The 27,198-nt window shown below is 46.6% G+C and overlaps 1 protein-coding gene across 1 annotated transcript; it reads right to left on the bottom strand.

The window, feature by feature from the left end:
• Positions 1-413: 413 nt before the first annotated feature.
• On the bottom strand, positions 414-22,557 carry TBC1D13 (TBC1 domain family member 13). Its single transcript, XM_061571846.1, is given in 13 exon segments — positions 414-8,048; positions 8,875-8,932; positions 10,255-10,415; positions 10,639-10,802; positions 11,070-11,268; positions 11,270-11,278; positions 12,782-12,941; positions 13,360-13,442; positions 15,046-15,145; positions 16,396-16,457; positions 17,250-17,290; positions 19,580-19,653; positions 22,476-22,557. Coding segments are annotated over 13 exon segments (1,200 nt in total). The 5' UTR covers positions 22,499-22,557; the 3' UTR covers positions 414-7,982.
• Between the last annotated feature and the right edge of the window lie 4,641 nt (positions 22,558-27,198).

Genomic DNA, 27,198 nt, shown 5'->3' with positions numbered 1-27,198 from the left:
TCATTTAATGCGGAGTCGATCTAAGGGAGCCCCAGGACCGGTTAAGATGATCACCAGAACAAAGATTGCCCCCCGCCCCCTGCGAAATGAGGTAAGCGCTGTTCGCGAGAACATCCCAGGAACACGCACGCGCGCGTGAATGCGAGCAGCTGATGCCATCTCGTGGGCACAGCGTGGTGTGGCATGAGGAATCTGAATGGTCATGGGCTCGCCTAGGGCAACTCGGCCTTAAACGAATACTGTACCGGGTGTGCTATGCGAAGACCAGTACTGAAAGGTGTCATGCTGATAACGCCAATCCACGTATTTAGCATCTTGGCTTCAGTCAAACCCGGACAGGTGGCAAACCGACATCACCGAAACTGCCACCGCCTCTCTGCGGCTGAAGTAAACAATGCACGCGGCAGACGGACTTACTCAGACTCCACTTTATTTTGACCTCCTCTATGTGTGCCTTTGTTTAACGAACAGCAACAAGGCAGCCGACAAAAAGAAACTACGCAGCAGTAACCATTCATTTGCATCCGAACGCCGCACACTGCCAAGCTCATTGCGTGACATCCGAACGTCCCGCTGTGGGCGGCGACACGCGGAGAGACAATGAGCTGCACGCAGTTTCCCGAGTCCATCGCGATACAAGTGAAGCGGGTCTTGTTTTTGTTGTCTCTGGGACCTTTTTGCCAGTTTCAAAATGATGGAAAAATAAGAGGCTTTGGCCCTTTCTGGCAAAAAAATAGCTATTCAAATAACTGCTCAACCCCAGCTATCAGTAAGTCCATACTTGTATTGCTATTGTACTACTGTTCGCCTGTTGGCGTTCTCTGGTCTAACACTGGTGAGACAATGCCACAGAGCAGCCTGTATCTGTTATGAGACAATCAACTTTAAAGACTGTTTGATCACAACATGTGTGTGTTTTGCCACAAGTACTTATGCTTAATGCAGACTTGATGCCTTGCAACGGATATTATTTTGTTAGCCACTGGATCTCCATTGCACAAGGTGAATGGCTTCAACCAGTTGAAATGTTTAGCCACGCAAAGTCCCAAGCATTGCCTTTATCCCGTGTACTAATTTAACGTCAAGGTGAGCAAACGAATGAAGTCGCAGTGGCACTGTTGAGCCCAGGCGCTGAGCTACAAAGAGGGGCGACATAGGATGGTGTTGGGGCATTGTATCCTTCCACCAGGGTGCATGCCAACTATACTTAGAACCACTGCAGGCTTGGAATGCTATGACGTAACGCAATTTGATGCAACAATTTTAACCTAGCCGGGTGTTCATATTCTTGGTTCTTTCGGTAGTCACGTAGAAGGGAAATAATAAAATAATACAATTAAAACATAATAAAATATCGCTGTACGGTGCAGCATAGCGATTATAAACATGTCTGTGAGTATACTGGAACTGGCACTTTTTTCCCCCTTCTACGTGACTTTACCGAAAGAACGAAGAATATGAATCCCTGCAGTCACGAAAGCTTTAAATAGAAATTTAGCCGAGTGTTATTTCTGATAATGTATTACATTCCCTTTACACCAGCAGCAGAGAGAGATGTTATTGTATCAATAGAATGGAGTTCTGGAATACTATCCAGTTCTAATGGTCGAGTCTGCGGGTTTATCCTTTCCCCCCATTACCCCGGATAAACGAGAGTTGAGTGCATACCAAAGACACCATGCCAGGTCTCTGGGACCCAGAGTTGCATCCTAGGGTTCAATGCCAACGCAGCCAATGTAGGGCTCAACCGCGATAGGCAAAATATGAATGTGCGCCTCGCATGATTGTGTCAGGATCCAGGCTGCCCGCTACACAGACAGTGCTAGACGATGTCAGCCTTAGACTCGACCTTGTGGAATAGTCCACCTAACGCCGAGTCCACACGTCAGCGATCTGTTACGCAACCAAATCGCGTCACTTAGTTGCCGACAACTGCTTTGTCCACGCCTCGGCGAGTGGTTGCGCAACGAGGATGTTGACTAAAGCATAAGGCCACGCGCATTACAGCACAGCTTCACTCCTTTCCTGGCTAACTCAACCCCCCACCACGTCAGGATAGTAACATAATTCCCAAATGTGGACTCTCTACTGAAATCAACATGTTTCGCAACTGATCAGTCAGATGTGGACGGGCCTAAACACCTCGGTTAGGGCACCTGCAATCCTGGAATCGAACACACGAGGGATCAACACTCGTCTTGTCAGTCAACAACGTCCACGAGTGGTAATTCAGCAATGTCAGCGTGTTGACCCCATTTCACCAATTCTGGAAACAACAACCTCTTGTTAGGATGGACATCATGACAGCAATGTATGTTCACTGATACAGCGACACCCGTGGCGATGTCTAGAGGGGAATGGCATTTGTGTAGCCACTCATACCTCTGCCTCTCCAATAATCAAAGGGTGATCGATCTGTAGATGGAAAAGTGTAAATTGTGACCACACGATGCCTTGCGGTGTACATTGCTGAGCGGTCTGTAGAACGTTTACCATTTGCAGCATAGGTTTGCAAAGCAAGGCCTCAGCCACCTTGGCTAATACTGCCACGTAGATTATCACAAAATGTAATCGTCACTCTTCATCTACATCAGCCGTACGAAAGAAGATCCACAAAATACGAACCACCCACATTATTCGAAAAAAAGCTCGTCATGTGTGCTGGTGTGATGGTTCAAACTTGAAAAACACTCGCAAATTAGTGGGGCATTTAAGTGCCCAATGCGAACCCTTATCCTTGTCCACATGGCATGATCATAACGTAACATACATGCAAGGTATGATGGAAGGACTGATCATATGGTTAAAATTGCATCTTTTGCCGTTGAGTGATCTCCTTTGACTTGCGTTAGTGTTATTGTTTACAGCGTGCACGCTTCTGTCCGATGAGTTTATCATCATTTACTAATAGCGTTCAAATTGGTTCTCGGTCGCTGATACGTCACCCACATGCATGCTTTGCACGCTCCCCATACAGACACTCTTGATAAATTGACTGACTCATAGGAGGCTACAACCCCCCAAAAATGATGTCTTTCAGACACATACCTCGTCTCTTCATCATGGTCAGCTTTGATACATCAGTAGATATTAGCGACTATGACATGGATCAGAAACACCGACGTTGACAAAGAGAATGGAAATAAAAAGTGCATGAAAAAGCATGAAGAGGTTCATGCTATGAATTGCACCGAGCGAGAACAGATGGCACACACAATCTGCACATGTTAGACATATCAACTGTTAACACATGTTAGACATCACATGTGAGACATCATATCGACTGTTAACACATGTAAACTTGGAAAGAACAAACTTCTAGAACGAACAATGTTCGATAATCCAGAATACAACAATATGGCCTCAAAAGTGAGGGAACACGCCCGAGAGGGCGTTCACCGTGGAGATGGAGCGATGAAACCAGCTCGTGTACAAGTGCTTCATGGATTGTTGCATTGCAGGATCGTGAAAATTTACGACAGCTTGGGGGGAGGTCTCCATTCAGCAATGCAAGAGTAGGGCTCATGATGATCATGATGACCATGAGCTTAAGAATGTTTTAGCATGTTAAATAAAAATTGGTACATGCCTAGTTTGTAATGTATATGCGACCTTTTCCCTAATCTCATTCGTTTCAAAGCGGATGAGATCCACGGACGCCTAGGTAGTCACATTGGGCATGATGCTGAGGTCGGCGAATCGACAACTTGCGTCACAATAGCAAAAGGCAAGACTTGCACATCATTTGGCATGCTAACATTAATAACGAGTGTAATATTTCACGTCAGTTATTTTTAATCAGTAACAGATTGAAAAAAAGTCGAGATTGCATTTCAAACAAAAAAAACGTGAAGATAAAATCGATTTCAAGTCGGGAGCAGTAACCGTCTGTGTGCGTCCATCTATATATACTGACAGATCACTTGGTACTTCACAAACGTAGAAAAACGTTTACAAAAGTAACAAAATGTGCTATAAAATAACACAATCTCTCAGAAGCAGCAGGTAATCCCAGGTTTATACTCTCCTGTAAATTATTAACTCAGAACAAAAATACTTTCCATTTTTCATACAAATTGCTGCTGAGTGAACAAACTATAAAACTTAAACTATTTCTTATTTTACCAGGTAAGGCCCACTGGGCTAGATAGCTCTTTTCAGAAGCGACCTGGCCACAAATGATAGCTCAACGAAGTGGCTTATCATGTGGAAACCTATAGCAGTCAAATACTCTAAACACATGTTTCTAAATGTGGAGGGAAAAACTGGAGGACCTAGAGAAAAATTCACGCAATTACAGGGAGAACATGCAAACTCCAACTATACAGCAGGCGTCAGGGCCGGGATCGAACCCACGACCTCCTGCATACCAGGCGAGGGATATAACATCTCGCCACCAAGTCAAGATGAGAGCATTGACACCTGTGTGCGATCGTTCCGTTTACCTCGGTGCGAACCGTCGCCAAGCAGTGCGTACACAAACACCACGCAAAATGTAGACATTTTGTGCGATTCTATTCGAGGCTATTCAGAATCACGACCATCATCAATAGCACACGGTGACCGACTATATACCTCATTTCCACTGCACAAACAAGTCGTGTTAAGCCAGCCCGGCACGGCTCAGCTCCCGTCAGTTTATTTTTCCACTGCAGAAACCGAGCCATGCCGCTAGCGCAAGATGCACACGTACGGTTGCGCTGTATCCTCCTGGTGTACGTCCTAACCCGATGCGTTGCATGCAACGAACACACTCCGACACTGGCCCTGCTTGGCCCGAGCCTCGTTCGACTTTCTTTTGAGGCTCGCATATCAAGGTTTCCTCGTCCTTCCCCCGCACGTCCGATTAGCGCGGTTGGCTAGGTACGGTGCAGAAGTTCAACATACATACGTATGTACAAGGTTTGGTCTCAGCTCGGCATGGCAAGCCAGTGAAAAACCACCCGTACCTTGAGGGTGCTGGCTAGGCCCGGATGTGCCAGTGGAAAAGAGGTTACGGGTGAATTATGACAAACGGTCGTCAATGTCGACCTCAAAGCTTAACCTAGGCAAGTAGTTCCACGCATAAACGACTGGGCATCCGCAGGGGAACCAAAGTGTTGACACAGAACAATCGGCTCAGCAGTAAACTCGCTAATCGCTACACCCTGGGTGGGATACGAACTCATTCTATCACTGCCTATGAATGATAATCTATGGCTACTGTGCTATGCAGCAAATTGGCAAGGAAATTATTTCCCTTATTAATATTTCGGAGTGCATTTAGAATGGGTAAACATGTTAACACCAGCTCCTTAGTTAACATTTGTCTATCGCAGACTCAGGAATTATCAACAAATAAAGATGTAGCAGATGAGACTGGAAATCCTGTAAATGTAACATTGGATACAAACTATACACCACGTGTGCAGATATACAGTTGATTGTTGTCTTTCAACACAATTTTCAAGAGACGGGTTGCAGTATACATAGGGAACACAAGAGACATGTTATGTTCCGACTCCAGACACGGCATCTTGAGACTAATTCACAATTTTACAAAACGAATCTTGTTGATCTGCCCTTTCGTTGGTAACTGACAGAGGATCACATTTTTACACAAAATCAGATGCAAAAGGAGCAGATTTGCCAACACGTTAATATGTTTTGTAGTTTTCACATTTGTAATTAACTATGTAATCAATTCTCACTTACAGAGAGGTGCAACAGATGTTCAGTTAACTATTCCAGGTATCAGTAATAAAATAATAACATTTAATTAATCTACCAAATAATCAGTCTCAAATAAGTGGCTTCAATGTAGGTTCACATTTCTAAAAGCAGCTTAAGTCTTAGATTCTGAGGGCGTGGTTCAATGTACCCCAATCCCAGATACTTTTGCCTTTTATGCATTTGCCCTAATTGTGAAATACCACGCAGCAAAATAAGCTCTCCATAAAGGCAGAGACTCTAAGACTGTCAAGAGGAATTGTCAAAGTGCAACGGCGCATCAGCCACCAATCACGTGCAAGTGTTCATCATCCGGGGGACGTCCTTTGCTGAATTACAACTAAAACCGAAAAGCAGGACAGCCGAGCCATACTTCTGATTGGTGGAAAAGGCCCACATGATCAACGATGCTGTTATTGGCCAACTCCTGGCTCCACTTGGCAGCACTTTAACTTTTCTTTTGACTGTTATGATGAACATTACTCTCAGTGGCAGTGGGTGGAAAAGTACTACCCCAACTGTATAAACCAGAGGTCACCTTAGGGGGTCTCAGAGGTAGTTCTGTTGTATCCACTTCTGTGGCTATTCTCTAACATTAAGGGACTTACTGCTCTGCGAGACATCCGAATTGATTTCCATGACGTAGGAGAAATTTGGTGATTACAAACTATATTAAGTTGCCAAGAACCAGGAGTGCTACCTCTGTAATAAACAATCACTGTACAATTGTAATGCATTAGAGCTTATGCAGAACTCTAGTACTGATTTGCTGAGATTTAAATGAATTAACTCAGTGAAGCTTCAATGTATGTATGTATGTTGAACTTTTTTTGCACCGTACGTAGCCAATTGTGCTAATCAGAGGTGCAGGGAAGGACAACAAACTAAACACGAAAATTAGTTCTTCAGAAATAAGTTTTCAATGTGAGCCTCAAGACTATTTTTCAGGAGGGCCGTGCATTGGTATGTTGGGCCAATGCCATTACTAAGTGTTTGGCTTCATTTGGGAGGAACAAGGAGAACGCGTGGAATACCCACGCACACGAGGGAGTAACACTTAGCGCTCCTATCCCCTGGCCACGTGGCAGCCACACACCTACAACACCTGGAAAGCCCTGGTGGTCACCCGGACGAGTGCTAACCACTCAAGCCTGCTCAGCTCTGTAGATTGGATGAGATGGAGTGCATTTATGACGAGTGGATAAGCACTTCATTGAGAGTTTCATTTTCATAATCATGTCCCGATGGTACTCACATCCATGACTTAACATCAGCTCTCCAAAGGAGAAAATGAATTCTATGCTTTTTGTTTTGTATCAAAATAATTAAAGCTGGATTATTATCCAGCAGTGGTTATACACTTCAATTGCACTACACTCTCTTCCAGTTTCCAGCAATAGATCGATGAGGCTTAATTAGTGGCCGCTCAATGCAACGTCGTCACATTAAAAGCACCGTAAAACCATTGCTTAAACTTCTCATCTGCAATTTGAATAAAAGCTACATCAGTGACGCCATCTATCAATATGAATTATTTCCGGAGACGGGAATATTAAATGACTTAACATATTTCTCTTCGAACAAATACAATTAATTAACGATAAGGAAAGTAATGCACAAGGATGAGATGACTGAGTGGATCAGAGCTTACCTGCCAAGACCCCGGGTTCCAATTCAGACAACTGCCTGTGATTAAACAAACCAAGTTTTCCAGTGCGGTGAGTTGATAAGTCTTTGCACCGTCACAAATGACTGCACAAATAGAACATCACATTCAATTTGTGCTGAGAAATTTAAAATATCGGTTTGACTGTCAATCGGTTTGACTGTCACACAATGAATATCTTTCTCAGGATGTAAGAGCAGGTGGAAAAATGCTGCCGCCTACTTTGTCGAACGGAGGTCACTTGAAGGGATCTTAGATGTAGCTCTGTGATATCTGCTTTCATGATCTGTTCTCTAACACAAAGGTTTGCACTGTTATGAGATATCTGAAAGTATTTTTCATATCACGCCACGATGCTGATATCAAATTCAATTCGGATTTTTGGAAAGAGATGGAAAAAGAAAACAAAGTAATGCACATGGACTCCAGAAATAACGCCATAATTTAAACTAGGATGGGCCGTCCGATGGCACGCTCCGCTCAGCTTGTGATGGGGAGAAATCACCGGCCGCTTTCTCAGTAGCGCCCCCAGCGCTGTTGCGTCAGGGTAGGAGCGGCAGTCCTTTGGGCGTCGAACGTTAGGAGCGCGTGGCAAAAGGAGCGGCTGTCAAGAGGACTCCCTTAGCTCTGTTGCCTTCTTCAGGATGGGCTGGACATCTGGAATGGGGTAGTCCTGCAAGTGGAGCATAGCAACATGATGTTCGAGTTTGGTGCAGAGCACAGGTCACTGCTGAAGGGTTGCTCCACGATGGCGACGTTGGCAAACCAATCACGGTTCACACGTCCTCATGCATGCACCTGCCCGCCCACGTTAATATCACACCACAAAACAGCTGACCACCAACAAACCAACAGCACTGTCACTTGCACCATGGTTTTCAGCACAAACATTTCCAGTTGCTCCGCTCATAGATTTTAAGGGCTCTCCAAATATGAAGTTTGCAAGTCAAAACGCTGGGCAGGGTCAACTTTTACTCATCATCGTCATCATTCCACTAACGTTGATTAAGACGAGCACTGCCTGGCGAGGCCTCAGAATCTTCATATATATACGTCACCTGCTAACAAGTCATTATTGGCATGGTCGAGTTTTATTGTTTTAATATTGATGAAGTCATTGGAGTTTGCCTTCAGGCTTACCCCGAATTCCAGCTTAGTTGAGTCCGGCTTCTGTAGCCTTTACTACACATATAGAATGTAAATGGTGCTGCCTCTCAAGATATTATCGTATAGGCATGCGATGCTTCGACTTATCAATCAACATTATTACGCTCAAGATACACGCAGCGAATCACGCATGCGAGAATCGTCTATTTATAATGTATGTAAATTGTAGGCCAATGATATGCTAATCAAGATGAAACGCACAAAAATGAGAGTAAGGTAATAAATGAGACAAAAACAATAAAAAACTGCGATCCTGTATTTCTACGACTCATGAATGGATACTTGCCGAACAAGCAGCTGTGTGAGTTTGTCTAAACAATTGTGTACTTTACCTGCAGAAGCCTCATGTTCACAGCAAAGTCGCCCTGCAGCATCCGGTCTCGAATGAGCCTGCTCACGGTACAGCACGAATAATCACTCACCGATCCATTCATCAGCAGCAGCGACAGCAGTCATGATCACATCACTGCTGTATGTAGGCTTTCCCAAACAGGAACCACTTCTCACGATTTTTCAAAGCAGCAATCCATCCAGGTCATTTGGCTGCCACTCCATCATTAGTCTAAACCTCCGGCCACTATTCCTTTGAGTGACGTGTCTTGTGTTTGCTCTCTAATCAACGTGTTCCTCTTTCTCTCTCAGATTAATTCTAAACAAGCATCTTTGCACACTCTTCAGTTTTCTTTCAATTGTATTTGTCAGTCTCCATGTTTCCGCTCCACAAGTGAACAGCTCACTCCTGTCCGCTGGAGGCTTCCTCACTGGTGAGGGGGTAGGATGCATGGAGATCACCGGCCTCGCCTTCTGTATCTCACAACAACTTCTTACATCTGCATGAATGTATATTGAATTTCTTTCGCACCGTATATGGTCAACCAAGCGAATCGGAGGTGCGGGGGAAGGATAACAAACTAAACACAAAAAGCAGTTATGAAGAAATTAGTTGTTAATCCAGATTTATAAGTGCATAGCTCCAGTGGCTTCCTAATATCAGAAAGGAAGAGTGTTCCAGACGGCCGCAGAAGTGCATCTGAAAGCGAGCGATGTAGTGTTCATTTATTAATTCAATTTAGTTTTAGTAGTAACTCTTCCCCACTGAAGAGGGTATCACAATACTTTACAGTATACATTAAACGAAGGTAGTCCAACCTATAAAATCAAGACACATATAAAAAATATCAAAATGAGAGGACATACTCAAGGAAAAGCTAAAATGAAAAAATGAGCCTTTTATATGCATTCATTCATCCCTCCCCTTCGCACGTGAAAGGCTCCCAAGCGACGTCATCACATCTATCCCTCTATTTAAGGAATGAAACAAGAGGATTTTTCCACAAATCTGGCTGTCCGCCTGATGATGCCGGTTGTAATTACTGGCAAAACGTCGTACTTAAGATTGTAAATATTGTGGATTTACTCTCTAGTAACGAATTGGCATGTTTTGTTGACGTGGCAAACCTTACTAATTGGCTGCATCTGGTGGTGGCGGGTTTAACGACACATTTCAATTTACGCAATCTAACCCAAAGAAACCTGTATTATGGATATTGGTCACGAAAGCCTACATGTTAAACTTAATAATTAGTCTTCGGCATTGCAGACAGCCTTGGCGCTGTCCTGCCGATGTGAACGGTGCAGGAGACACTGCTGCGGCGAAGCGTTCTATATGTACGTATGTATGTATGTTTTTTGATCTTCTTTCATGTTCTCACATCAGCATGGCGGAGCAGACGAGGATGAGGAAGTCGAAGCGGCGTGTGTCGGAGAAGAGCGAGTCCCAGATGCGCAGCACGTCGGGCAGCAGAAACTCCTGCGACAGCAGCAGCGTGAGCCAGCGGAACGCGAAGAACTGCGGCTTGATGTTCTGCTCCTGCTGCAGGGTCACGTGCCGCACGCGCGTCAATTGCAGTGCGTCCGCAAAATACTGGGCTCACTCAAGGGGTAAGCCGCCCCCCCAGTAGATGCGTTTTTATAACAGCTTCCAACCATTTTTTTGAGCGCTCAATTACTTATATTGCATTAATGCGTGCGCGATTGAATGCACGTGCGCGAGTGACACGGTGCGCGTGCGTGCGTGAGCGGGTGGGTGTCCCGACCAGACGCATGTAGAGCTCCAGGTCTCGCTCTTTGAGCGTGCTGTACACGAGCTGCATGTTGTGCCCGATCCCACACTGTGAATCATCTAGGCTCTTGATGAAGTTGTCGCGGATCTCCGACATGAGGTTCGTGAAGCAGAAGAACGTGTCGGCCTCGGCGTGCTCTGCATTCATTCACGCGCGTGACCGCCGCCAACGCCAGCGCAGCCAATGGCAAAATAAAAAAGTTACGAAAAATTGCACGAATGAAATGGATTCTGTAATGCTTTCTAACATGCACATGTCGCCAAAAGTATTTAAATTCGGTACAGAAGCCAAAGGGTAGCTGTCGGAGCAAAATACTTTTGCAAATGTACAGATAAAAAGAACCGCTTGTGCTGGCGTTGCTCTGTGCGCGCCGAGTTTCGCCGAAAGAATGTGTCCTCCCTCACCCCTCCACTCGGGGCTGCTGTCCGTGGCGAATGAGTAGTAGATGGGCCCCACGATCTCGTTCATGCCCTGCACGTAGGCGATGCCCGGGTTGAGCTTGGCAAAGATGAACAGGATGCGCTCCACCACCTCCCAGTGCGCCTCCTGCCCATCGGGCAGTACGGCATACTCCTCCATCGACGAGCGCACCACCTTCTTAGGGCCGCATCACCTGGCAGTGCCGCCGACAAACACCACGTGGCATCAGATGTACATATGTAAACTACTATAATAACTGACACTTTAATTTTAACAGGTAAGGACCACTGAGGTCTACAGCTCTTTCAGAAGCGATCTAGCTATCACAAGTGATAGCTCAACAAACTGGCTTATCACGTGGAAATTTATAGCAGACAAATGCTCTAAATGCATTTTGATCCTAAATGTGGAGGGAAAAACCGGAGGATCCAGAGAAAAATCCCTGCGACTACGGGGAGAGAGACACGAAAACTCCAAATATACAGGCGTCAGGGTCGGGATCAAACCCACAACCTCCTGTACACCAGGTGAGGTAGATAACATCTAGCCACCGCAGCGCTTATGTACATATGTTGAATTTATTTCGCACCATATGTAGCCAACAGTGCTAATCAGAGGTGTGGGGGAAGGAAATAGGCGGTCGTGTGTGCATGCTATGCCTTAGACAGTGTTTGGCACACCACAACATGGCTGAATGCCAATAACCTGGCCGCACTTACAGCCGAGCAGTGGGTTTGGCAATTTAACAGATCTGCGTGTGAATCACTAACCTCCGGCCTCAAAATATCTGGATTGGAAGCGTGCACCACCATGCTCAGTTACCATGAGACTGCTTCAGTTGTTCGCAAACACAATTAGCATGCTCAGACGGCAATCGAAATCCTACGATGAAATCACCTGGCGTGCTACTCCACTGATGAGCGTGCCGCTTTCTTCAGCCGATTCACCTGGTCGTGCCAACAACACTGACACCAGTGAAACCAAATGCTGGTATTTACAGTCTATGCCTGAGTGCCTGAGCATGGCAGTGAACTGAGGTGGTGCTGCTGCTGCTGGCGGGACTACTGCTTCTAGTGACAGCAGTGGTGGCAATTGCACTGCTGTTGCCGGTGATGCTGCCTGTGATGGTGGTGCTAGCAGCGGTAATAGTTGTACTGCTTCTGGTGTTAGCGCTGATAATAATGGAGGTAATGATGTTGTCGACGATACTTCTGCTGATGATGGTGCTGATGATGGTGCTGATGGGATCTGTAACGTTGGTGCTGGTAATGGTGGTGGTGCTGGCGTGTCACAGTTGACACGGTAGGTGGGCACAGCTGGTACATCTGCCAGTCATCTCAGTCCATCAACCCATCACTGGGGTCTGTCCTGTGAACTCCTGCCAGTGAGCCTACGACACTTCACGTGGCCTCAAAGTGCACCTGGCCTGGCAGAAGCACCATGGTGACGTCACCACCACTTAATGACGAATGGCAGCTGTTGTTGCTGGCGTGTCTCGTTCCTGTCGGTGCACACTATGATGATACCGTAGCTAGTGCTGGCAGCTCTAGCGGTGCACGCTACGATAATGGTACGGGTACTGGCATCTCTGCGGGAGCATGATACAACAATGCTGCTGGTTTCCATTGCCCTGTGGGTGCGCGCTTTCTTTGCAGCATCTCGAAGTGGTGGCGGTTGTGGCGCCGCGCCCGCTCACGTTGGTGACGCCAATGCGCGTGCGTCCCACGCTGAGCGCCTGCAGCGTTGTCTGCTCCACGCGCTTGCGCAGCGTCTCCGACTTGTGCTGCGGATCACGCAGCAGCTGGCACGGGAAGTCCGTGGCGCGCTGGAAGAACGCCATGTCCGGGTATAGCCGCCTGCACACGTACAGGTGAAGGGAGATATAATTAGGCACAACTATGGGCCCAAGGTAAAGAAACAAGTGCAGCCCTGCAATTTCCTGCTAACGCCACCACTGCTGACAGTCGGGCCTTCACTAGAGATAGTTCTATAGAACCCTGTATAAGGTATTTGGCCTACTCTTCCATGCTGACTAGACACCTTGGAAGAGGTAGGAATACCCTAACTTCACCCCACCAAGCCGATAAACTGTGATGAACCCATTTATAGTCGAGTACTGAGATTGAAGAGGGGGGTGGGGGAGATTTAAGTAATTTGCACCATTGTTTTAAATGCTGTGCCAGAGGATCAAATTGAACCGGTCACCTCTGCATTGCAGTGCGCTAACCGTGAACTCCACGCCCGCATGTTTCACCAGTGGGAAGGCGGCGTTACCTGACGTCTTTGTCAATCTGCAGCAGAACCTCATTGTCTCTGAAGTAGCTTGCCCATTGGCTGTCCGGGTTCGGGTTCAGCGGCTGTAATGGCAGAGATACACCAGTTAGATCATGGAGATGAGAGGACATCGAAGCAGGTACAATTTGATGTTACACTCCAGTACGCATGCCTCGCATCACAATCCACCTTTTAGTAACGTATGTGTGATGACTTTCTTTCGCACCGTACATAACTAACCGGTTGGCTGCACATTTTAATGCGCCGCACAGTATTCGCTCGCTCTCAAAGACGGAGAACGACTCGGAATCGTGAGAAACCCCAGATGAGCGGGAAGGCAGCCAAGCAGTGAACCGCCGCCAATTCCCCCTCCACAAGCTCTGCGGTCCTCTACATATTAAGTTATCGCCCAATTAATTTGTGTTTACATGTGGATGGAAACCAGGGCGCCCAGAGAAAATCGACTTGTGCGAAAGGGCAACACTCTATCCCACAGAGATGGAAAAGGTGGATTCACATCTTGCTGTTTTGGCAAACTAGGGTAAGGCACCTTTCCATGCACAGGAAGGACGTTTCACAGCATTCATGTGGTCCATCAACCCTCGCCTCCACAGTGCTGGATTAGATGCATGCGTAGCCAGCAGGTTTACTGGTCTTTTCAAGTTTCTGAACAAGGCGTTATGTATCACACATGTAAAAGTATGTTTTGCTGTCATCAAGAATGTCTGACCCGTGATGCATGTGTGGTGAGATGTAACTTTGAGAAGACACGCTGTAGTTGATTCCGTAAAGAAACATTATTTAAAAAATAATTAGAAATTTTTAAACATTACTCTGGTACTACAACATGAACATATGACTGATAAACATCAGTACAGTCACTGTGCGCTTCACACATCCATCAGAAAACTGTATTCCTTTGTAGATAACAGCTGGGAACTTGTTTCCATAGTCACAAGCTCTCTATTTTAAAAGGCATAACAGGAACTGAGTACAGTTTGTGCTGAGCACCCGGGGAATGTCATTCGCAAGGAGAAGTTGTCTTGCAGTCCCACATTTTACCAACCAAAAAGTGTACCTCAAATAACAAGTTGCAAAACAAATAAAAACAATGGTGCCATTCTGTTTGTTTGGCAAGATAAGCCTCTTAAGCAAATAGCAGATAAAGTGAAGAATAAAAGCAATTCTAGAGGTCAAAGCTGTAGACAAAAACATGAACTGAACATACATACATATGACTAATATCATACATTCCAACTTGCCGCTCAGTATTCACTCATTATCGTACACAAAACGATTTAGAGGCGTGTGGAGGACCCACAGACAAACTGGAAGGCAGTCGCACGATGAGTCAGCACCAACAATTTCCCACACTCTGCGGACCTCTATATATTAAGGTGTTATGTTTACATGTGGGAGGAAACGACAGCACCCAGAGAAAACCCATGCGTGTGGAGCGGTAAACACTTTCTAATACAGACGGAACAGATGGAGTCCACGTTTGTGCTGCACTGCATTCTCCTGGCAAGCCAAGGGTATGGCACCTCAACGCTTATGGGAAGAGAGTTTCACAACATTTGTGCGAGCCACCAACTCTCGCCTCCACAGTGCTGGATTACAGGCATGTGTTGCCACCACCATCAGAGTGAATGAGTTATTCTTGGCAGATATTTGGAGACAACGTACGTGATCCTCGAACGTGACGTCTTCCCGAATGATTCCATGCTTCACTTTGGCTGCTCCAGGTTGTAGAATCATTTCCCGCAAAAATTGCCGGTACAAATTTCTGCCAAATACACGCACGTCAGCAGGCCAAAAGTTAATAGTAAATGCACACTGGCTGCAGCATGACAGACCCTTGAAAGATGTTGAGTGAAAGCCTCTCGTTTTAATCTCCTGGTTTCCTCCCAGTGTGCCTGTAAGGAGCCGCATAAAGAAAACAAGCAGGCAAACCAGTCTATGAAGCGAAACTCTATTCTGTTTTGTGATTGAGCTGTATACTAATATGTACGGACACACACAAAAGCACATACAAATGGTGAAAAAAATATTAACTTATTCAGGACTATTAATTAGTGTATATAATTATCAATTATGGCATACAGAACAGAAACGTGGATGACTGACAAAATGGAAATGTGCATGCTTGGATTTACACTGAGCGACAAGAAGAGGAACACATGAATGAGAGAACATACACAAGCCATGTTGACTCTTAATAAAAGTAAGTGGGCTTGTGCAGGACATTTGACTGCTTCTCAAGACTAATGACAGAACGGCAGCCAAAGGAGGGAATGCGCACGTAAGGACACACACTGCGGGGATGGAGGGATGAAATCCGCTCGTGTTTTGGCGCTAGATGGATTGTTGCATCGAGAGTTTGAGATATGGCGATAGTTTAGAAAATCTCTCTTCCAGCAGTCGATTGATCTTGGCTATTGGTAATGCTTCAGGACTTAAGGAGAATCTTAACACTAAAGAATGTTATGACCGACTTGGACGCCGAAACATTCTCCACTAAGCCAGTTTAAATTTACATGAAACATTGATGGAGTGTCATAGAGATACGCCTGACTACTTTTAAGTTTCATTTATCATTAACAAACATGCAAGCTCTTGTAAAACAGTGAGGGCAAAGCAACAACCTATACATCTCAACACACAGCTCTCCAATGCCATGTACAACCCTTTTGTCAATCCACTGCTGGGTGAGGGCCTTCCCATGCCTTGCGGCGTTATGAGAAAATTTTACATACCTCACCACGCTTTTCAGTGTAGCTGATGGAGGTGAGCACAGATGTGGAAGCATAGAGGTACAGAACAACAATGGAGTTTGCGGCACTGCCATCTATTGCTGATCACGTAGCCCCGCAGCTGTCCAGGTCTGTTTGTGCTAGCTGGTCACCCATCCAAGCACTAGCCAGGCTAACAACTGCTTAGCTTAGAATTGAAAGGACAACACACATTCCAAGTGATTTGGTCACGGGGAAATCACAAAATTTGTGCAAATTACCCAATTATTGAGCACATTCTTACCTTTGTTTCTGCAGGAACACAGGCCATTCTAACCGTTTGCAGGGCAGGTAATTCAACAGGATCTGTCAAGAGAAAGAAAATGTGATGTTGACCTGAAGTTGATCTTGACCGTGCTCAAGCGATCAATGAAACAGCACTCATGTTCAATGGTGGCCACGAACCAGCGGTGAGAGATCCACGTTCCTAATGTGAGGATAGTTTACCCATAGCAGTAGTGAGCGCAAAACTAGCATAGTCCACTAACATCAGTAGGAACTCAATCCAGTTGTTTTCGTCATGTATTAAGGCTCTCTCTGTCGTTGATCTAGGGATGTTTTGGAACAATGTAATGTAATGAGCAACTTATTTAAAAAATGTTCAGATTAATTTAAGCCTGGACTTTACATCATGGGACCTGAAGACAATGAACTTGTAACACTTCAATATTGAATGGTTTGTCTGTTACTCAATAGCTAATTTGAGTGTTACTATTCATATGTCAATTTAAAAACTGGTCGTCATAAAATATTTTCAAAATGTAATTCTCATCAGGCCCCATGATGTGAAGTACAATTCCAACTCTTATTATCCACTCTCCCTGGCCTCTCTATGTATGTGCCATGAAGGAGGGCCATTGTATGCATGTACGTTGAACTTCTTTCACACCGTATGCAGCCAACCGTGCTAATCGGAGGTGCGGGGGAAGGACAACACATTGCTCAAAACGTTGTGTATTTCATATAAATTATTTAGGCCACGGTTTATCGACAAATGTGTTTTTTTATTATTATTATCTAAATGCAAGATTACAGTAGTTTATTTTAGTTGCGGAATTTCATTAATTTTTATAACTAAATTACCTCACGCAAACTCACCTTCCAGCAGAGTGGCCGTATGCCCGACTCATAAGGAACACCTGTCAAAGCAAAAACAAGAGCTGCTCAGATTCAACATCACTACATAATTTACATGTCAATCCACTGCTGGATAAAGGTATCACCGTGCCATAGAGTCGGCTGACGATGGGACAGGGGGAGCTTGAGCCTCCATTAATTAATGGAGTACACCCTCTCACTGTAACAGTGGGGCACAACTTCGGTGTGCTGCTGTTCAATCGTAGGTTTACCATGCACCCTCAGCTTACAGCTGTGGCCAAAGCGGAGTTTTATCATCTAAGTGTGCTCCGAGGGCTGTGACCCCTCTTATCCGCTCGTGACCTCGGAACACCGAAACACTGGTTCACGCCTTTGTGTCAACGCGTCTGGATTATGGAAATGCTTTGTAGGATCAGCTGCCCCGTGGACTGGTTCGGAAACTGCAGCCGGTGCAGAATGCGGCTGCCCGCATGCTTAGATGTGCTAGCCGTTTTGAGCACATACAACCAATCCTCCGTGATCTGCACCGGCGACCAGTCAGGTATCACATACAATTCAAGTTTGTTGAAATGACTTACAAAGCTCAAAACGTCATTGGTCCTCAGTACCTGCAGCCCCGTATGGCAACCCAGATGTCAGGTAGATATACCTTGCGCTCCTCAGGCCAGGCCCTGCTAGCTCAACCTAGAATCTTCCATTCTACGCTGGGCGGTAGCAGGGGCCTTCTCGAGTGTGGCGTCTAAGATCTGGAACTCCCTGCCGCCGGCCCCTCAGATTGGCTCCGAGCACCAACAGTTCAGGAAACTCTTCAAGACTATGTTTTTCCTTTTATCTTTTCTTTGAGTATGTCTCCTCATTTAATATTTGTATACGTGTCTTGATTTTATAGGTAGGACTACCTTCGTTAAATGTATACTGTAATAAAGTATTTGCGATGCCCTCTTTCGTGGGGCCAAGTTTTTACACGAAAACATATATTGAATGAATGAAGGTAGTGGGGGTTGTGGACTGTACTTCCACCATGCTGGTCAGTGTGGATTGAAGGCGGAGAGCATAGAAATTACAGTACAACAATGGATTCTTCTACACAAAGCTTGGCGGACCACCGCGATCCACAGCCCCGCTTGCCGATGACAACGTGGTGTGCATGCTGGTCACCGATCCAAATACTAAACGGGCTCAAACTGTTTAGCTTCTGAGATGTGACGAGACTGGACACATTCTGGGTGATTTGGTCTGAATGCATCATCACTATCTCAGCATGGAAGAGTTGTTTGACCTGAGTGTGCTTGACACTTGGACATCGCGCCAAACAACACGCGGTACAACCCTAAAGCACATCAGAGAGCTGTATATCAGATCCATGAAAACCTACTTAGCAGTATTACACGAATGATTACCTCCATCTTTATAGCTTTAATGATTATGGGGTAGTGACATGGCCCAGCGGTAGTGCATTCGCCACATGTTGCAGAGGTTTACAGTTCCATTCCGGCAGGGCGCCCTGGTTAATACTGCAGGTGTAGTCCCCTTAGAGAATACACCATCGGCTTTACAGTGTGAATTCAAAAAGTGTATGCCATTGTGTGCTGCCGTCATGGTCCAAATTTGAAAAAATACCTGCAACATCACCCCCTACTATGAAACTACTGCACGCTCCATCTGTGAAACACAGCGTCTTTGTTATAGCCTCCTGGTGGTGACACATGCCTGTAATCCTGCACTGTGGAGGCGAGGTTTGGTGGATCGCACATATGTTGAGAAATTCCTTTTCCATGGGTATCGAGGTGCCATACCCTGGCTTTCCAGAAGGCAGTTCAGCAAGTGGTCTAATTGCCACCTGTTTCCATCTATACGGGAATGGAGTGTTGCCCCCTCTCATGCATGGATTATTTTTCCAGGTGCTCCGTTTTCCTCCAACTTATTTGAACACTCATTAATTGATTGAAAATATCTGAAAATCAAAAACCCAATGCAGGACCCTCCTGAAAAAGTCCTATGTCCAATATGGCTTTCCTGGATAAATAAGTAAATGATTATTACCAAATGTGTTCATTATTATATTTTTGGGGCAAGTGCTGTTAGCGAGCACCTATGAAAGCCGGCATGGCACACGAGGAGGTGGATCGCCAGCACCACACCTGTTACCCACGTGGCGATATTTACACACCACACCAGGCACTCATTTGAAGCCGAGTCGACCTAGGGGAGTCCCAAGACTGGTACAAAAAATCTTGACCTTGTTAAGCACACACACACACATGTACACATGCGAAGGCAGATAGGCACGCACACATGCACGTAAGTCTATGGCACATGCCCACAATTACCATTGAAGCAGAGTTTCCGCAGCTCCTCCAGGCTGATGTGGTCCTCAGCCAGGAGATCCTCGAACTCAGCAATCCTGATGGTGACAAACCAGGGTGAGGCTCAATGAGCACCAAGCAGACCCACATATGCCAGCTTTGCCAATGATACAACACAGCCTTGCAACTGCTTCCTGACAGAAGGGCCTCCACTTGCTGTACTGCCACTTATTGGTAAAGGCACATGCCACCAGATTTGAGTTCACAAATGTACGTGAGCCGCTAACCCTTGCTTCCAAAACTCTGGATTTCAGGTGTGTGCCACCACGTAGTTCACAGACCAGCACCAATCCAAATATAATAAATAGGTGGTATACCTCACAGGGGACTGAGGTATAGGTGGATATTTGAATATATCAGATATGTGAGAATTTATATATAAAAGAACAGTTACACCATGAAGAAATACTACACTGGGTGTTGGCGGTTAATTGGTCAGAGTGGCTATGTTTAAGGTTGAATTTATTTAATTTGTCACACAGATGGTGCCTTTTAGCCAGTTGCCAGGATATTTTACATGGGGGATCTGCTGTGCTTGATTACAGTAGCAATAACATTAAAATACAAAAACATCAATACTGCAGAGGTGTATATGATTCTTAATGAATGTTGCACAATTAACAAACGAGGTATTTAACGGTCAAATATGCTATATTGCATTGAATATCAATGTTTGGGAGAAGTATAGGGTCAAGGATCCAAATAGTGAGGTCTCAAAGCTCAATGTGGAGGGACCTTTGATGCATCAGTGAAGAACATCCACAAATTGCACTATCCGAGTACAAATGCACGAAGGAAATCTACAATGAGTGGTTATGTACTTCAAGAGGCACCGAGCGAGCGGTGACTCACATGTTCCCGTTAATTGCTTTCAGTATTACTAATAAGACATAACTATATATAACACAGTGAGATCCAGTAAGACAAAGATTGGCTCTTTGGCAATTGGCCCATAAAACATTCCAGATTGCTTTGCGATGGCAAATTATTTGAAATATTTACGAAATGTTTCATGCAACATCAGTACACAATACCCTACAATTATATACTTAAACATATCAAGACACTGCACGCAATAAAACGAAATATTTAGTGAAAAAGCAAAAAAATAAAACATAATTTAATAACTTGAGCAAAGAACGCGACAGTTTTAACTTAATAATCTCATGTGGATGATGACCCAGATGAGTCCCGATCATTCACGATCTATTGCTGGATAAAGACATGATTTATACGTAGCATGTGCCACAGAGCACAGTTGGTATTGCATCAATTAAACCACATAAATCATTGGTTAATCTCCATTCAACGAAGGTTGAATGCTTACCCTGACCTTCAAACCAACCTATCAAACGACCCATGTGTTTACATGCCTCCATAGTTGTCTGTTTCTCGCTGGTAGCTCAGACCCAGGTGTTATGGGTTAAATGGGCAGTAGCATAGTGGCCGCACACTGTGCTGTGAGTGAACCCAGCCAGGAGTGACATCAGCGGCAGGTAATATTGCTGTACTTCATTGCTGTATTTTATTTGTTTTGCTTCTTTAAGTTTGCTGACCCAGGTCACTATTGCATGTGAGACCTGCTCTCTTGAGTCTCTTGAGCTCTCGCCCGGTTAAACAAATACATTTATTTAAACTTTCATATCTGAACTTGGCCTGGGCAGCCCGCTTTACCAACATACACTGACCACCTGGTGAAGTATGGATAAGCAATCCCCATAACCAATACAGCATGAGTCGGCTTTCCACCAGCAGTGCAAGTAGTATTATTAAGCTTTTTCTACCCCTCTATTTACTATGCCTCAATCTCCAGACCCCGAGACGCCGACGCCGCGTCTGCATGTGCAGCCAGCCAATCATCTTAATTGGTCACTTCCTCTGGTCGCTGCCGCTCTCCGCACCTGAGTGCCCTGACGTCTCTCTCCACAACTCACACCGCTTGCGCGTTACTCCGCTACATGCGCACTATACGGATGGCCCCTAACGATATGTAATGTCGGACTGATGAAGCGGTGTAATATAAAATAAAACCCGACACGACGACTGGTAAATACACCACCTGCACTCCCCACAAAATCAGTTGTAACAATTAACAGACACAATCACACATTAACAAGCAAAACGAATCACGGGACATGACACGTGGAGCCTTAGCCAAGGTCCAGATGAGCCGAAGTAATTTCCTCATCAAATGAGCAATGACGCAGTACCCATCTCCTCTCATCAGCCCTCAATCAGGGGGGTAACTCAGATTCTCGTGATGGGCGTGGGTCTGGGACATCTTGGACAAGCGGTACCTATTTTATTGACCTCGGAGGGCCGATGGGCTGACTCACCCCCAACGATGTTCTCAACTCGCAACCTCGCAATTGCGAGGCGCAAGCTCTACCGCTGAGGTCCCGTGAAAGAGTTCACGAAACCGCCTGGGTCCGAGACCCCTGGCGTGCCCCGACCCCGTCCGCGGGGTTCCTCGTCCCCGCTGATCCTCTCCAAAGCCACCCCGCCAGGGCGCTCTCGCCCAGGGATCCTGGCCCCTTCAGCACGTGACCCTGGCACACCCGCCACTGCCCACAACACCTGGTCCCACTCGCTGGTCTATGGTCCCTATCCCCTGGTCCCTAACACTAAAGCGGCTGAGCCTTGCTCCCTTCCTCTCGTTCCCGATCTCTCCCTCCAGTGCCTGGTCCATGTTACTCCAAGTCCCGGTTCCAGGCTCTGTGGGTCCTCATCTTCTATCCCCCAAGTCCTGATCCCTGTGGTCTCTATCCCACAGTCTATCCCTCAGTACTGGTCCCCGTGGTCCCCAACCCCTGGTCCCTATCCCCTGGTCCCTATCCCCTGGTCCCCGAGGTCCCCTCACCTGGCTCTGTGAGTCGCAGACATCTCCGTCTGCCGGGCAGCGACCAACTAATCGAATCGCCTCGCGATTCCACCACTGCATTGGAATCGATGCCCTCAACAACGCCCACTTGCCATGAACAACATTTTCCGCCTTCGATTCAACACAAACATTGAAACGATTCCGATCCCAACCATTGGACGGGCTCCATGCAGCGTATCAAGAGGAATCGTTATTTTCACAGAGAATCGATTCCCCATGTTATGCTATGGACGATTAGTAATCTACGAACATGAATCGATTGATGGATCGATCAACTGCAGCTTTCAATAGCATTAAAGCCTCGGTTACGAACACTATTTAATCCTAATTGGTTCAGCGTTACAAGTATTAACTTGATACTGGCGCTATAATTTGAATAGAAGTTTTAAATTGCTTAGAGTTTGTTTTTCGTTTTAGTATCTGACCACCCCGGAACGCGCTCGTTCTAGAAGCCAAGTTCAAGTTCATTGATTAGGTATAGAGCCCTGTGAGCCATTCGGCTCTTGAATCGGGTGCAACCGCAACAAACAAAAAACTAAAACATGAACAAGAAAACATCTTAAAGTGAATATGTGACTGAGTGCAAACATAAATCCAAGGAAAGACAGCAAAATATTGCAGAAAAAGCACCGTACACCAACGCTGTGTGCAAAAATCCCAAACCAAAACACTTTTCTAAATCACCAAAATAAGGCCATAAAAGCAATGTAACAGTGATCATAGGGACTGTGACCGAATTTTCACAATAAACGACATAAACACCATGTACCACCAAACCCTTCGACCATAGCTGGCTGCATGAGTCACTCCACAACAGCAGGAACATCAGTCGGAGTATCAACATTTTTAAATGCACCTTAAAGATCAGCACACTAAATCAAAACACAGGTCATACTTTGCAGCGATCATCCGGAGCGAAACATTTTATTTTAGGCCACTGAATAGCACTGGCAGCTAGGGGTGTACAACTCCTCTAGAGCAGTTTTGAGTATAGCTTGAGCCTGGATAGCGCTTCGGATGTGCGCCCAGCATGCGTAACAGGTGATATAGGCTTGGGCTTACGTGACGGACAGCAGAGAGCAGCAGTGCAGCAACATCCATAGTCGGACTGTCCCCCGCCTTCGCCAACAGGCACAGACCAGCGTCAAGTATGGTCAAGTAGCAGCAGCAGCAACGACGACGACGACGACGACCTGCGACGCTGTCGGCGAGGCGGTGGTGTGCCACGGCCGCGGAGAAACTCCGCAAGCGCCGCGACTCCCCCCTCCCTGACCCCCACCCTGAGCGCACACGCAGCACACACACACACGCAGCACACACACACGCAGCACACGCACACGCACACACACACGCAGCACACACACACACGCAGCACACACACACGCAGCACACACACACGCAGCACACACACACGCAGCACACACACACACGCAGCACACACGCACACACACGCAGCACACACGCAGCACACACACGCAGCACACGCAACACACACACACACGCAGCACACGCAGCACACACACACACGCAGCACACACACACGTCGTATCCCGGCGGGGGATCGCCTGGCACCACGGGTTTTCATCCGAAGGGCCCCTAGGTGGGAAGTCCCGGGGTTCCCCAGTGCCAGGAGACTGGGCGACCCTCCCAGGAGACTGGGCGACCCCCACAGGACAGGTCACATTGCGGTGCCAGGAGATTGGCCGACCCTCACAGCGCAAATCAAATTGCGGCAAAATTGTCTGGGCGCACAAAGGTTCACCGGGCCAGCCGCAATGAGTCACGCACGACATCGGGGAGAGGGCTGGGGTGAAATATTAAGCGAGCAGAGCAAACGATGAGGTCAGGGGATCCCACCGCCACAGACCAAGTAAAATAACGTGACGAACGCTCCTTGTAAGGGCAGAGAAACGGTTGAAAATCACAGGTAGGTGCACGATTGGCTGCGCAGGATGACATAACTCTGGATTTCAAAAGTCAAGGGGGTAAAAAGGGGAGCCGAAAAACGGTTCAGGTTAGATCTGATCTTCAACATCTTCGTCGCCAAGACCCCCCGGCCGTCCTACCTCCTCGAGCCGCTCGCAGCATCCGTAGGACGCCAGCGAGTGCTGCTACGAGGCAGTGGTAGGCGAGGTTTTTTCGTCATCCTCCAACTCTAACAGCGTCCGTGCGACGCCGTGAGTACGGCTGCGAGGTACGTGATAGGGCGTGTGAGTGTTTGGGGACTTGGGTTGCAGGAGGCTAGGCTCTGCTCGCAGAATATTCCCTCCGGGCAGTGCAGGGTTTCCGCCGTGAATAAACATTAGCACAGAGCATCTGTACGGTGTCCGTGATTTGTGTTGCGGCTCCGTGGGCGGTTGCGCAGTAAGAGTGAGGGCAGAGCCGCAGCACGAGCGCTCGTTGAGATATTCGCCCGCGGGTTCGCGCAGCCGCTTTAGTGTTAACTGTGGGGGCGTGCGCGTGTTTATATATAATCGCCTGCAGGGGCGCGCGCGTTCGCGCCGCCGCGTTAGCATTAGTGGTGGTGTACGCGGGCGTGTGTGGAATAACCCCGTGCGGCGGTGAGCCAGCAATGTAGCTATGTCCCTCAGAGGGGGCGCAAGCGCAGGGGCGCCGGTCACACGGCCGGCGGGGGCCCGGCGGGGGCCCGGCGGGAGCCGATCGACGCGGTGGAGGAGGGAGTGAAGGGTGCGGACGTCCACCCCACCTGCCCGGCGAGGGCAGTGGGGTGGACGTCGGCCCTCAATCCAGCAGTGGATTGGCAAAAGGGCTGCACATATACTGTACATAAACTGCATTCGTGATTCAAACTAAACGCTTTATTTTACCAGGTAAGGCCCGCTGAGTTATGGACCTCTTTTTTCAGAAGCGACATGGCCACAAATAATAGCTCAACGAAGTGGCTTATGTGGAAATGTATAGCGGCTAAATACTCTAAACGCGTGACGTTGTTTATAAATGTGGAGGGGAAAACCCGGAGAAAATCCACGCCACCACGGAGAGAGAGAGAGAGAGACACCGCCAACTCCAAATATACAGCGGGCGTCAGGGTCGGGATGGAACCCACAACCTCCTGTAGACCAGGCGAGGTAGTTAACATCTTGCGACTTTGATGATGATGTGAGATATTCTTTAGGTCTTTCGGTAAAGTCACGTCGATAGGTTGAAAGAAAATAATAAAAATAACAACAAAACTACGAGTAGTTACCAGGTAAGACCCGCTGAGTAGTTATTTTTGTTATTTTTGTTATTTTCTTTCAACCTATCTACGTGACTTTACCGAAAGACCCAACGAATATGAATTCCTACAGCCACGAAAGCTTTAAGTCAAGATGATGTGAGAGAGAGACACCGCAAACTCCAAATATACAGCAGGCGTCAGGATGAACCCACGACCTCCTGCACACCAGAAGGAGATACTCCGCCATATCATGTATACACTAAACGTGTACTGTAGAGACGTGTTATTAAGCTATCTTTCAGGGGGTTTTTCAAGTTCTTTACTTGATTGAGGCAGAACGCATCTCGTGCAATTCGTGACCACTGAATTTACACAGCCAGGCTTTCATCCAGCAGTGGAATGACGATGGCTGACGATGATGGATGATGAAGCCAACAACGTCACGATCTTCTTTGTCCGCCACAGCGGTGGTCTCGCGCCGCCTACTGGCCACTCAGTGCAGCTAAACCCAACCCACGCAGAACATCCTCCTCACGAACCTTCTCATGTACAAGCCCTCTTGTCAATCCACTGCTGGATCAGTGCCTGTCCGCGTGGTGTGGGGGGCTATTTAACCATACTTCACCAGTTCACACGGACCGCTTAATTCACCAGTGATCAGCGCGGATTGGTGAATGCTTGAAGCAGAGAAGTACGGAACAGCGTTGTCTGTGTGGACGTGAACTTCTTTCGCACCGTACATAGCCAACCGTGCCAATCGGAGGTCGGGGATGGACTTTGCTGCACTGCGTTACGGATCTCCCAGAGCCTATATCTGTTGTGCAAGTGTCACCCCTCTAAGCACTTTCCTAATCTAGGCTCACCCCTGCTTAGCTTGGGAGATCTCAGGGATCGGTCATGGACAGGTTCTGCCGCTCCTCCCTTTACCAATCCGCACTGACCAGCGTGACGAAGTGTGGTCAAAAAACCACCATGACTGACACGGTATGGGGAAGCCTTCATCAGTGGATTGACAATGGGCTGTAAATGAATCGATAAGGACACGACGCCGATAGTACAATTGGACACGTCATGAATGCAAAAAAACAATGTGAATACAATGTATATGTACATGATTTATTGTTTGAACTTTAATTCAATCAAGGATTGCAAATTACCACTTACGAAACACTATATTGACAACACACCTCAAAAAATTAACCATCTTCATACAAGCCCTGCTATGGCTAAACATATAGACACAAAACAAACAACTTTTTCGATTTAAAGCTTTCGTGACTGCAGGGATTCATCTTCTTGGTTCTTTCGGTAAAGTCACGTAGAAGGGAAATAATAAAATAATAAAAAATAAAACATAATAAAATAATTCTCACGACGTTTCGGCCACAACGCAAGCAGCCGTCCTCAGGTGAAGAACAGGTCTGTCGGAAAGACAGCGTCTGAATGAGGACGGCTGCTTGCGTTGTGGCCGAAACGTCGTGAGAATTGTATTTATAATGTTTTATTTGTATTATTTTATTA

Source organism: Lethenteron reissneri, chromosome 48 (genome assembly GCF_015708825.2).
Source record: "Lethenteron reissneri isolate LAM-NWPU_2019-01 chromosome 48, ASM1570882v1, whole genome shotgun sequence".
Classification (NCBI taxonomy): domain Eukaryota; kingdom Metazoa; phylum Chordata; class Hyperoartia; order Petromyzontiformes; family Petromyzontidae; genus Lethenteron; species Lethenteron reissneri.
This window is presented reverse-complemented; position numbering and strand designations above follow the sequence as displayed.